The sequence below is a fragment of the Vigna unguiculata genome, chromosome 3 (genome assembly GCF_004118075.2).
Source record: "Vigna unguiculata cultivar IT97K-499-35 chromosome 3, ASM411807v1, whole genome shotgun sequence".
NCBI classification, from domain to species: Eukaryota; Viridiplantae; Streptophyta; class Magnoliopsida; order Fabales; family Fabaceae; genus Vigna; species Vigna unguiculata.
Window position 1 is genome coordinate 60,184,720 of NC_040281.1, and position 14,685 is coordinate 60,199,404.

Genomic DNA, 14,685 nt, shown 5'->3' on the forward strand with positions numbered 1-14,685 from the left:
TCGGAATGATATATTAATATAAAAGAGACTCATCATTGAAGAGAGATTACTAAAAATTTAATTATAAATCTAAGTCTCTTATTAAATAAAATAAAAAAAAATTATCATCTTATAAACCCATAAATTTATTCTTTTAAAACTTTGAACTTTGAGTAATGATAATTTGGGTATTGTTAATTTTTTATGTGATAATTGATCTCTCAATGTTAGATCTCCTAAATAAATCTGTCAAAAGACCCATTAAGTTTTGATAACGTCAAGTATTATCTCACGAGAAACTGGTTTTGAAGGTATATTTGTTCCAAAAGAAAAACCAGTAAAAGAAATATTGAAGCTACAAATGCTAAATTTGTATGTGTAATAACTGAGTATAGGTGCTGGTGAAATATGTATAACATAAAATTTAAATAATCAAATGGCGTAATTGAGGCTTTTCATGTAATAAAATCCGTATGAAATATTTTGATTGTAATTTTCAAAATGACACATTTAAGTTTTCCTTTTTGCGTACAATAATTTAAAATGTGAACAGTCATTTAGATCGTTTCTCTCTTTTGAAAAAAAAATAACGAAGAATGAATATAAAACACTTATCATGCTATATTTAAAATCCATATATTTAACAAAATAAAGTGTTATAATACATGGTAAATGATAAACTATGACAAACAAGTAACCAAAAACTAAAATTTTATTACTTTAATTTTTAATTTCCATAATAATATAATAAATTATTCTATTTAATAATTTTGTCAAAATTATTAAATGGAGCAATTTTTTATATTTTTATCAAAGTTCTAAAAATAAAGTAACAAAAAATTTAAATTTTTTACCAAAAATAATTATTTGTTTTCAAAATATTCTAAAAATGCGAAGAATACGATATGTGTAAATGAGTAATAAAAAGTTATATTTTTCAAGGACAAAGTTCAACAACGGAAGCAAACAGAAGCAGTAGAAACTTTAAATACATGGTAAAAGCAGTAGCAAAGGTCCGAATGCTAATGCAGAGTGATCCAGAAGAAAACATGAAACGCGGAAAGTAAAGTGAATAATAAGCCAAGGATGATTTGCCAGACCAGTGAAGTTGATTTTTTTTATCAGTTCCTCCTCTCTCACCGGCCAACAGAAGCACATTGCCGAGTTCCACCACCAAACGTGAGTCCACCACTGCATTGTGATGATCCACCCATGTTAGAGGAGTTCCCCAGGAAGTTGTGTTCGGGCTGCCTGAAATTCAGACTATTACTAGACATGGTTGTTAAGCCAGAGATGGCTGTAAATGTGATACATGCATTTTCTGCTGTCCTTGAGTTATGACTTTCCACCTCTGATGATGCATCTTTCTTTTGGCCTGAGTGGCTATTATTATCAACATGTTCTGCATTAGACTCCTGCAGCTGCTTGGCGCTCAGAAACCGTCCACCAGACCCTCTAACCCTCTTCAATGCGTGACGGTGCCGAGATTCGTGAAGATATGGCTGCACCAGTCCATTGCCAAACATTTTTTTAGTCAAAAAAAGAGGTACAGTTTTGCCATAGGAAGAGTTGGAACTAGTTATGCAGCATACCTTACGACTTTTGATGAGCTTGTTTTGAGCCTCAAGCTTTGCTCGAGACTGTCGCCTTCTGAGTATACCATGATATTGTTTAGCATTCACATAAATGGGGCCATCTTCTGCAAGCTCAACAGGTAATGCAATTCTGGTGGATGCTAATCCCACCATCTGGGGTATCATTTGGGGTTGATTCTGATAAGTATAAGAGACAGTGACATCATGTTAAATTATTATGCTGTGAAAGAAAAGTGCACTAAAATCTCATCTGAATGAAGACCATGATGCATTATAAAGTGTAGTTGAGGAAACTTACAATAGCCTGTGGTCCATAAGCAACTATTGAACTGCCAAAATAAGGATCACCACAAGGATAAGGAGTATGGGCCTGAAAAGAGGGAGAGAAAAATAGCCAGTTAATGACTGAAACTTCAAGCAGTAAATCCATAAACAGTAACTTCACATACCATTGAATGACTGAAATCAACTTGTGAACAATTGTACATAGTAGGATCAGGATGATTCGACAAGAAGAATGGCTTCATTTAACCTTCCACATGGCAAATTCCTAGATCTTGAACAGACAGAGGAATGGTTTCAAGGTAAGGCAAGGAATATCAAATTATACAAAAGAACGTGCAAGTATAATGCATGATACACATTAGAGGAACAAAAGCATGGGAAACAACATTTTTACACTTCTAAAGCAAGATAACAAGACAACGCTTGAGCGCAAACAAAAAAAGAATATATTTTAATCTCAAATCAGCAAGTTTCCAAAAAGAAAAACAGAAAAAGAAAAGTAACTTACCATATGTGTATGATTTATAAATCCGAATCATCATAGAGTACAAATGAACCTTACAGTACATGCCATAGAACTTGATGTCTCCATTCTCAATTATCAGGTAGAACTTCTACTCAAAATTGAATGGAGAACTCATTACTTCAACCAAAGTAAGACCAACTATTATAAAACTTTAAGAGATATTTTATGTGCTCAAGTATTTTCTACAACTTATCATGTTAAAAATCTAAGGTGTCGATTTTATCTATTTGAAAAATAATGTCCAGAAGGATTGATTGATTCCCAAGACAAGTGGGAGTTGGGATTCCAACCTCCACCATGGAAATTATTCACATTTCAAGGTAATTCTACAAATCCCTAAGTCTCTAACAAAATATCAATTATGCCCACACCTTATTACCATCACTGCCACTACAGACACCTCTAAGCACAGTGGTCGACTCCCTCATAAATTATTACATTATACCATTGCCATAACATAACTACATTATTGCAGCATTTACTTAAATCAAATTTATTAATAAGACCGGTACAGCTATGGTAGGTAATTCACAAAATTTATATCAGACTATTATAAAATGGATAATTCTTAACAAAAAGTATTCTATTATAAAATATAGCTTACCATTTCTTGAGTAGAATAGAATGTATACAGTATTGCAGCCTTAGTTCTCAAAACCTTCAATCATATCCTACAAAATCAGTATCTTGTTAAGCAAACAGTTAAGAAGTCTCAAAGAACATTCTTATTTACAGAGGCATATAGAATACAAAGAACCATATAATGACTCGGATATATAAGTATTATTAAGTAGAAAAGCATACGCAACTTCAAAAACTCTCAATCTCTACCTCTTAGTCTTGATCTTGGACAAAGAGGAAGTACAATTCACCAGATAGAGGTTTACACCCACACAATGTACATTATAAGAAATATATCCTTCTGAAACTAAAGAGAATATGACTGTTAACAGGGTCAGGTAACCTGCACCCAAAACGACCCGGCCCAAACAACATGGCTTGGGAGCAAGAGTTGCGGAGGGTCAGATCCAACCCGATCCATTCAAACTCAATGTTGTTCAGGTAACAGGTTTTATTTTTAACCCGTCAACTCAATGACCATTGACCAGACAAGTTGATGTACCTTTTAATTATTATTTATACATAAATATCTTTACATTTATTTATCATTTTAAATCCAACACAATATTTAAGTTTTGTGATTATATATTCATGTATAATAGACCGATTGAACACAACCCATCATCCACATGTTGATTACCAGAGGGGTTTGACAGAAAAAGAAAATGAACAATCCCGACTCTGTTTTCATCAGTTTGGATAATGAAATTAGCAAAATTGGACCCAACCTGACCCGTTTACACCCTACCCTACTGAAAAGAGAGACAAATGATATATAAAGACTCTGGGCAAGGGGCATTTTTGTTTATGGAATACCACATCAGAACCTAAATCACGCAAATGCATTAACAAAAAAAAAAGACTATTTTGCATTCAAGATAGCACATAACAATCCGACACAAACAAACCCAAAGAAGCATACATAACAAGACAGTCCAAAATCACTGGATCACATTATAATCCAGACAACAGAGAGACCAATAATGAAAACAAAAACAGAAAACACATCACAGCTCAACAATTTTTGAGTCAGTTGACTCTTTCAGTAAACACACAAGAAGTAAAAACAGCATAAACGGTAGTCCAGATCTAGTTCACAAAAACTTGTGAGTACTGAGCAGTGACCTTAACAACAAAAGCTGACCTCAAACTCCACATGCAAAAGTAAAAGAGCAAACTTGAAATCACCACTAGGATCCCACAAAAAATAAATAAAGGAAATTCCATAACAAGAAGGTCAGAAGGAAGGAAGCAATGAAAAAGGTGGCTGGTGGAGACAGGATAAGGCAGAATAAATAAGAGAAATAAACAGTTAGAGAGAGAGAGAGAGTGAGAGAAAGAGGGAACCTTTGGGATCTAGTAAGGTGAAGCAAAGAGAAATAAAATTGTCGGTTGAAATCGAGCATGTCTCCTCTGTGGAAACCCTTTCACAGTTGAGGCCTTCTCTCCAATCCTCTCTTCTTTCTTGGTTTTTGTTGTTTGTTGTTTGTTGAAGAAGAAGAATACAGAACAAAGCCTCCATAAATACACACTCTCTTATGTTTCCTTCTCTCAGTGGGCCCACCCACACCCTTCCTCAACCCTTGGGCCTTGGGCCTTCTTCTTAGGCACTCACCTCTCAGCCGCCCTTCACTGTTTCTCATACCTTCCCTCACGCGCACCTATTCCACCTCCTCCCTCACGCGCTCCACCTATCCTACTCCAACGAACGACTAAGTCCACGCTCTACTCCGCGCGTTCTTGTACCAATCCCAAAAGTATATCCCAAGTTTCTTACTCATCTTCAACACTCTAATTTAACTACACTCTTTAATAATCTTTCATTGCACCAAATAATATATCAAACATTCAATTTTATTTATTTAAGACATTTATTGAATTTCATTTAATGTCATACTTTCCTATTATATTTATTTTTTTCAATTTTTATGTTGTAGTCTTCACCTAAAATACAATGTATTGTACACATAGTTTTATTATAAACATAATAGGAAAACGCATAAAATTTTACAAAATTGATGATAAAATATGAAAAACTTTACAAGGTAAATTTCATTTAATAATTACGGTTGATTAATAAAATTTTAATTAAGCTATATTTTAACAAAATTTTTAAAAAAGTAATAATTTTTCATTATTCACTTAATCAATGAATTCGGCCGTTTACAAATGAAATTCTTATTAAATTATTTTTTAAAAAAGTTATGCATATTCAACAAATATATAAGTGTGTGTGCCTGTATATTTTCTAACTGTATGTAAATAGATTATCATGAAAAATAAATATGAATTTATATAAGGGGAATCCACTCTTTTCATGAAAGGTACTACACCTGTAAATATAATAGTTACATTTATTATAGAATTTAGTTAATATAATACATTATAAATATAAGGTACTTCAGCAATAAACTTGAAAATGTTCCACCATTTTCATCTGTGACTATGGTAAATGATGACAATAAATCCCTAATTTGCGACCTTTCTGTGCATGATTCTTTAATTCCGGTAAACAGAACTTTTGGTGTTTTTTAATTTTTTTTATGCTTGGTTAATGATGAAAGGGGTCGTTATTGGATGCCACATGGTAATTTATTTTAATTTTGTTGAAACTTGAAAGACATAGAATAATTAATTAATATATGGGTATGGTGGATTAAGCTTATCTTAAAAAGGAGAAAGAAATGTTATATTAGGGAGATGAAGTTGATCCTAATGGGATTATGTCGATATTTATTATTTTAATAAGAAAAGATTAGCGTTTGGTAACGCCACCTTTTCCCCGCTCTCACTTCTCATTGAGTTATCTTCTAAATAAATAAAATTGGTTGTGGATAAGGTTTCACATTCTAAAAGAGAATCTATACTAAAGTTTCTCTATTCTTTGGAAACAAAGAAAGACTAAGTGCTAAAATGTCGGTAGAAGGAATTAGATAATTTAGACAAACAACAACGTACGAGCAAAATATCACAGTAGTGTAGTGAATCATTTTCGTTTTTGTTTTGTTTTGTTTTGTTTCTTATGAGGAAAAAAAAAATATTAACGCAAAAAGTAAAGTTAACTTTCCCTTTTCAAAATAAAGGATAAATACGAGAGAATCCAAAGATATAAACCACAAGTATAAAGAAAGAATGATGTAATAAAAAAAAAAGTAAAACATGGAGGATAAGTGATACATACTTTTACTTGATCTGGCAGAGGGAAATGATTCTTGGTTAGCCATAACTGGACAGATATTGATATTCTTGTGATGGGAGAGCCAGCTAACGGAAAAGGATGAATAGATTTTAATTTTTTTTTTCTATCGTGTGGAGTATGATATGATATATTTTCTTAATTTGTGAGTAGTAGAGCTTAATACTGTGTGAATACACTTATTTATCTTCGAAAAAAACAACACATTTCTTTACACTTTTGAAGATGGGGTTTTAAATAGCTAAGAATTATTTACCTAAAACTAAGATAAAATAAAATATATTAGGGGTAGTAATATTTTTGTGGAGTAGTGAAATACTATAAAAATTGTCAACATTTTTATTAATGTCAAACAAATTGATGAATATTTGCTAAAAGAACATTTGATATAGAAGAAAATAAACAAATACGTCTAATTGAACAATAGTTTTGTTATCCTTACAATTTAAAGTTGTTAATTAAGCATAAGCTAATATTTCTTTTGGTAAAAAAGGAAAAGATGCTAACATGATCTTAGAGTTTTGCTATAAATTGGATTTTATGAAGTATTTCATTAAATGTGAAGATAAGGAATCGATTCAATGATGTTTGACATGATGAATAAAAATTGGTAAAACCATGTACTTGTGGTTTATAAGATCACAAGCGAATAGTTTATCTTTTTGTTGATCTTATCTGTAAGATCCAGGAATGACAAATCCAATGTTAACTATTAAATTTAGCTAGGTTTTTTTGTGTGTTGCTTTGGGTCTTTTTGCTTTATGATTGCCTTAATCAAGTAATATATATTTCATATTCTTCATATTATCAATAACAGAAAATGATTTTCGTCTGCAATCTTCTTTGTTTGTTTCTATATCAGCTAAATCAGACTCACGCTTGACTTTGCCGCAAAGCTTCTAAATCATTTTTCCCTTTACCAACCCTTTCTTTGATTATTGTACTCTGCTAAATGACAAGAATCGTACATGGGCTCATAAAATGCTCAATCTTTTCAATTTTTTACCGACAAGAAAAAGTAGTCTGCTGCGTAGAAAAAAAAAATAGTAGATTGAAAACGGGAGCAGAACAACACTAATACTTGACAATAATAAAATCAATGAATGGAATAACAAAATTATCGTCAAGCATGAATCATGGACCTAAAATAAGACACTGGTACTATTTTTTGGGGGGATGGGGATTGTAAATAGATTCAACACTCCCAATCCGACAAAATTCTATGGCTAAAATCCCAGTAAGCAAGTTGCCGTTCATATGCCACTGGTATATCAACTCCGGAGCTCATACCATCAGCCCCGTCTTAAAGCATAGTAGTTGAAGCAGATAGATAGGGTTCTATCGAGTACCTAAGTATTGATGTGATGAGATGAATCTGGCCAGAAAAATAGCAACAGAAAAAGTTACTCAGATAATTGTCAACACAGAAAACAAGTGAAAATGTCAACTGGAAAAACCATACGTTAAAGATAAAATATTTTCTTCATCTTAGACTCTACTTATCAGAAAGTCACATTGGACTCACAACTAATGCAAGTGAAGTCAAGCCCTGTTTCAGAGGGAAAGCTCTCCCGGTAGTTATTGTTTCTGTTTAGGTAAATTTCTGCTTAAGTACTAATAGAAGAAGGAAATAAGAAGACAGAATATATAGAACTTCTCCCATCAACTAAAGTCTGGTTCAACATACCAACTTTGGAAAAGTTAAATGAGAAAGCTATTATGAAAGTTAAGTGCACAAGTATACTTAAATTTGTGAGTAATTTTACCTTATTTTGTTATTCTGTAAGTGTTTATGAAGAGGACTAATCAAACAGAACCTTAGACCCATAGATATTAGTAGTTAAAGTTAACAAATTCACTCCACTTTTATATGATTCTAAAGCCAGAGATTTTTTATATCTATAAACTGGTCAAGTTCCATCAGCGTATGAAGAACATAAAATGTTGAGAGCAATAATTTTAAAAACTAGACAAACCAATTAGTCGAACTGGATATTCTGTAGTTCAATTGTGGTTCAACTACAAATTCAACCATTTGAACCACTACATAACCAGTTCAATCTCCGGTACATTTTATAAGCCTTGATCCAAAACATTGTTTGGACAAGTAATTTCCACATGAAAATGATGAGATGGAACACAAACATCTTCAGTGAATATCACAAGCATCAAAATAAATGCGGATTCGAAGGTTACCTAACCTTTCACTTAAGAATGGGACTGGAAAATTGAACTATTTACACTATGCTTGGGCCAAGACCAAGGCCAGGGAGTGAACTTACCAGTTACCACGTGAATCTAAAGATCCAAAATTATCTTTTCAGACCATTTGAAAATTTCGGAGTGCACTCTATCCCCACCTAAGTCCTCCCCAGAGGCTCCAGCTGCTACTCGTATAATATCTTCAAGCAATGCAAAGTTACCCAATATGTCAACATGAGCGCCACTCTGAGTTCCCCTACCTTCTAGAAGATTAGCCGGAGGCGCATGATCATACTCCCTTATGAATGTACGGATTCCTGAAGGATTAAAGCGGGTTCTTCCCCGCCAACCTTTCGCACACATGAAACCAGCACTTAAAACAGGAACAGTTTCATCGCCATCAGAACTGTAAACTCCATCCCTAAGACATGAGTACTCATTTCCACCATTTGCTGAGGTGTCAATCTGAAATGGAATGTGGCATTCAGATTGAGGAGTTAACTTGTAGACATATGCTCTTTCTGTAGGGATTCCAACTCCATACATAGAGTAAATCTCCATATCTGGAGCATTTGGTAATCTGTAGCAGCAGAAAAGAATATTAAAAATAACACAAATCCCAGGCAGGAATAGTTAAAGCAAAAATCCATTAGTTCTACCAATCCAAGTAATAAACTAATTACACAGTGCTGAAGAGCTATGCAATGGTAGAATTATTTTGCACAAATCACAGGCAGCAGGAAAAAATATTAGAAGAGTACAACTCATTATTAAAAAAATATCTAGAGCATTTGGTAATCTGCAGCAGCAGGAAACAATATTAAAAAAAATACAAAACCCAGGCAGGAGTTCTTGAAACATTATATTTCAAATATAGCATGATATGAAATTATTGATAATAGTTAAAGCAACAATGCATTAGTTCCACTAATCAAGGTAACAAAATAATTACACAGTAGTGAAGTGCTGCGCAATAGCAGAACTCTTTAACCCCCCCCCCCCCCCCCCCCCCCCCCCCCAGCCCCAGGAACCCAATTGAACTAGAATCCTGTGTTTGTTTTGTATAAATTAAATCAGAAAGGCTTTGGATGAAGGAAAAATAAATAGCACTCAGTTGAACTTCACCTTTTATAAGGATTAAACCACAAAAACAGAGTCAAAGTAAAGAACCTCACGTTGTTTCCAAGGGGTTAGACCAATATTTATAATGTTTGTATTTTTCATCATCCAAGTCATCAGCAATTCCATGAGAAAAATGAGCATCTCCACGTTTCATCATCTTGGGGGCGACAAAATGAAGAAGATCCAAAACTGAATCAGCTGTGTAAACTTTGTAATCTGTAACAGCTTTGATTCCTTCAACACCCATATCATGGTATTCTGTCCACACATCACAGTTAGATGTGTTTGCAAGGTTCCTACCCTTGGGAGCACCCTGCCAATTTCAACAAGTAATACATGAAACTCAACAATGCCTGCCAATTTCAATAAATAATACATGAAACTTAACAATGCCATTCAGAAAAACAATTAAAACCAACTGCACATGGTTAAGAAGTATCCACAGTTGGAGAACGTTGGATTTGGGAGACAGATAAAGAGGAACTTCCAAGTTTCCATATGTAATTGCAATTGATAAAGGAGCAAATTTCACTTCAACTTGAGGGCAAATGAAAAGGTCATATACATAGCAATTATTTTAGATTGGAATTGATAGATGAAAGAAAATTACATAACCATGAAGATTCATATACAAACTGGAAACTCAGCTGTTTGACCAACTTAAGTTAAATATCTGAATTCTTGATACTCTGTTATTTAGTATGGGATAATCCAAAGAGTATTTAAATGTTTGGGTCTCCCCCTTTAACAGCTTGCTTTTAAGAATGAGTTCCCAAGTGTTTGGATGTTCATCAATTGGTATCATATTTTGATTGTGCGACTAAAAAATAACTACCTGTAGAAGAATCTTGACTAGTTGAGGATTCTAACCAACAAGGAATTTGAGTAAAGTAGAGTGGCCTAAAAGTGTAAGCAATTAGGATATCAGCTCTTAAAAGCAATGTAATGATACAAATTTGGGTATTGTGATGCTCAGAGGAGTATCTAAGTACTTGATTGATTCTACCCTTTTAATAACTAGCCTTTTATTGTGGGTTCCCCAAGTATCCAAGTGTTTTATCATATTCAAAAGGACAAAATCAGGTATGCCTACCAAGAAATATAAAAAGAAGGATACAGTATATAAACAAAATAAAAAATACTCGATATATACTAGGAACATTACCCTAAAATCCAACCTCTCAAGCTTGGAGGAGTGTAACTCGGCTATATCTTTCCCAAACGATATGAGTCTTCCATAACTTGTTTTTTTCATAAACCCAAGACTCTCTTTGTCATTTTGAAAGGCATTGCGAGTATCATTGTTCTTGCGTTTCTTCACACTGCAGTCATGGGACACATCAGGTGACCAATCAAGGCTACCCCATATAGTGTTCCCACCTTTGGGTATCATTGACATGGTTGAATCCCATGTTCGAGTCATCCGCATTAGATGTTGTAAAGTTTGAAGACCAAAAACATCCTTCTCCAAAAAACCTGGTGCGAAAGTCCTGTATCAGGTTTAGGGATTTATGAATGAGAACTTCATCTATATATTATATTATATTATCATATATATATGTTTCACAGCTAACACGAACAATATCATCAATTGAAATTATAGAAATTTTCACCCAAACAAAACATGAAAAAAATCCCTATATATTTATATCAAAGAAACACAATTTTGGAAATCTCAGAAACAGATTAGCAGCACTAAAAACTAGCTTTTGGAGGAGAAAAGAAGTGTGCACAAGATTAACAGATGGTTGACTTATTAAAAATATTGATTAAAGCTTAAGCTTTCAAGGGGTAACAGCACAAATATAGCAGTCACCTAGTGACTTATTATTCATTCAAAAGGAACGAAAACTACACAACCACTTTCTACTGATATATATTCTAAATATTTGTTAAACACAATACAAAACCTACTTGTCAAGAGAATAGGAGCTTTGGGTTTCAAAACTACGGAGAGGAAAGTAGTGGTAAAATAAGAACCTGGCAACAGCAATATCCCTGGCTTCTATAGAGAAAAGTCCCGCAACAGATTTTGGAACACCAAGAAAAGGTCCCCCAATGTTCATCACTGCTTTAATATGTTTGGCACACCAATCTGATCCACCCCCTCCACCCATCGGTGTTGGTGCTTCAACCCATTTCATAAAATGCAAAAAGTACAAAACACCCATTGAATGTGGAATAACAACCACCTTCGTACCACCATTTGTAGCCACCATGAGTTCTATATTACTTTTTATCCTGCTCAAAGATCGATCCCTTACCTGGTCAAATGAAGCAGGAAAAAAAGAAAGTTCACCTGAGGGTTAACCATAATTGAACCGGACTACAAAATAAAGGTTGGCAGAGAATCATGAATCTTTGTAAGGAACTGAGGACTACCTCTGTATTCTGAAATGAAATTCTCCAATCATAAGCAGCCATATACATGTTTTTCTCCTCATACCCAATGCGAGCTAAATTAGCAATTAGAACCGCCCAAACAAAATAACCAGGTGCAAAATAATCAGCTGCTACAAGTCCAGAAACTGGCCTAACTCTGATGCCTGGACGGTCTAGTCCTGTTTCATTATCTAGTGACATGTGTTCAACCCAGCATAGCGGTCTGCAGAAGGTTAAAATAAAAATCATATATCATTATAGATCAATTCTACTTTGAATCTGTAAACATTCATAAAGACTTGAAATAAATATACTTTACAATGAAAAAAAAAAAAAAAAGACAGATAAAAGTATAGCAAGACAAATATTGGAAGGGCTATGATCATTAAACATTGGAATCAAACTCCCCAAACAACCGGCATTCAATAAGTGCCAGTAAAAAGGGTTCAGCAATGCGGATCCAAAATGAACTTGTGTGTAAGAACTTTGCCTTATAATTAATGATACAAAGGTAGCAGAAAAAACTATTCCCTCTACCAAATGATTCAAATGTTATGACAAAACATATAAAGGAAAAGTACTGAATACAAACCCATAAGTAACTGTAGATTGTAATGCTGCTATTTACGGCCATCATGTTTCCTATCTTAACAAAAATCAGTAAACTTTGAGAAGAATACAAGAAAAGGTACTTCGGAGAGAATGTTGCCAATTACTTTCCACTATATATTTTTGGGTATAATTCATTACACAAAAAGTATCACGAAAAAAATAAGCATTAGCGATTTAACAGTTTTCAGCATCCAGTAATCAAGAAACATGGTTCCAATTCAACTTACTCCCCTCCCAGTAATGCCAACAGACAGTATTTATATATAAATAATTCACACATTCACCAAACGCAAATTTATCCACCGCTCTGAAACGCCGCTTGCTTACTTCCAAATCAAGTAATACAACATTTTCAAGCAGCGTTTCCAATTATATATAAATAATTCACACAACACGTCACTCAAACACATTCAAATCCCAATATACCAGATAAAGAAAAATAAAAGTACCTTTTATACAATTCACCAAACGTGCCACCCCACAACCTCTTCCTGAACAAACCTTCCGCACACTGACGACCCTCCCAGAGTTCCAACCCGCCGGTGACAATACCCGGCACGAAAACCACCGGGTGCTTCGCCGTCAACCCCTCCTTACTTAGTTTCACACCGGGAGGATCCGGCAACGGCCCCGTAATCGCCTCCGTCACGTACTGAGGGAACGACGCCGGCATTGCATTGTACAACAATAGTAAGAACCACCAAATTGAACATATCAATCCAATGAACCAACAACAACCATCCATGCACGACCATTTCCTTATCTTTTCGCCTTTGATACTCCTCGGCTTGACCTTTTTCTCCTTCTCCTTTTCTTCCTCGTTCCGCACAGGATTCGGAGGGGCCTTTCTCCGTCGTAAGTACGACATCGTATAAAGGAGTAGAAAAACAAAAAGCGAAAAAAAGCTTTAAATGCTGTGAAAATGAAAGCTGTTCATTAATGGAGGAAGAGGCCCTGAGCTGGTGGATTCTGTGGCAGCGACGTGTAAGGTTCCAATTCTGTGACGAATACTCGTCGGAACCCTAACCGCCGGCGATCGGAGAGGAAAATTCGCCGATGCGCCGTGGAGGGATTGGATTGGCCGTCATGCCGGGTCGTGGTTGTTTAAGTTGTGCTGTGGCTGTGTACGGTGCCTGGGTCCCCGAATGAGAAGAAAGGTTTTAAGACACGGACACGTGGCGCGATGGTGAACTTGATGGAGTTGTATCAGTATAGCTGTTTCTGAAGCCCGTGTGATGTGAAGTGTTGATGCTGCTCCAACGGTGCATTACCGTATAAATAAACGGTGGCGATTGAACCTGATATTTCCAACAAGCACACTGTTATTTTATTCACATCGAAGCATCGTATTGAAAAGTTTGAGAGTTGCTTTGGCTTTTGTGAGGAAGGTTTTGTTGCTTTCTGGACATTTCCTATTACTCAATTGGTTTTCGACTTTTCCAGTGTTATATTATTTATTTCACTACTTTTATATATGCTTTTATTAAGTAAATATATATATTATGATATGATAATATTTAATTTAATATTATTTCTGCTGTATTTGATTTGATTAGAATATCTTCTTTATACTGTATTTTATGGGTGGTCCCAAAAAATATATATGTTTATTCATAAATGACAAATGATATATATATGCTTAAAGGGAATGAATTTATTTTCTTGGGATAAATTTACTTTAAAAAAGCTGTCCAAATATAAACTTATTTTCACTTTAACTTTTAAATCAGACTTATTTATTGTTTGTAAGGAGAATTAGACTATGGAAAATATACTAGCACATAATAACTTAAAAATTATACAGTGTTATTATTGATATAACTTTTAAATAATAATTACAAAAGTCAATAAAATATTTATATTACACTGCTGAGTACAGTCTGCTTTTTTTCCTTAAAATACAATCTTTTGAATCCATGTGTTTTTCGTTCTAAATGTATATAATTTTTTTTTCAATTATTCTTAAAAAATTTACATCTGCCACGTGAATTACTGTTATTTCTAATGTATAGTTTAATTATTTTACACTAATATATATTATTTAAATTAGCAGATGATTTGTATTAAAATTATTTGATTACTTTTAATTCATAGTTTAACACAAATGTATTGACTTGGGAATGAGTTCATTAACAAGTAATATGTTTATAATTAAATTAATCTGT

General features: G+C 34.0%; 1 protein-coding gene and 1 pseudogene across 1 annotated transcript; both read right to left on the reverse strand.

The window, feature by feature from the left end:
• Positions 1 to 885: 885 nt before the first annotated feature.
• LOC114178992 lies at positions 886 to 4,565 on the reverse strand (annotated as a pseudogene).
• Positions 4,566 to 7,262: 2,697 nt separating this feature from the next.
• LOC114178533 (phospholipid:diacylglycerol acyltransferase 1-like) lies at positions 7,263 to 13,859 on the reverse strand. The gene is made up of 7 exons (XM_028064502.1): positions 12,970 to 13,859; positions 11,909 to 12,131; positions 11,507 to 11,790; positions 10,692 to 11,016; positions 9,580 to 9,839; positions 8,485 to 8,984; positions 7,263 to 7,577 (listed from the first exon to the last, which is right to left on the reverse strand). Exons 1-6 carry the CDS (start codon positions 13,386 to 13,388, stop codon positions 8,501 to 8,503), a joined length of 1,995 nt encoding a protein of 664 aa, XP_027920303.1. The 5' UTR covers positions 13,389 to 13,859; the 3' UTR covers positions 7,263 to 7,577; positions 8,485 to 8,500.
• Between the last annotated feature and the right edge of the window lie 826 nt (positions 13,860 to 14,685).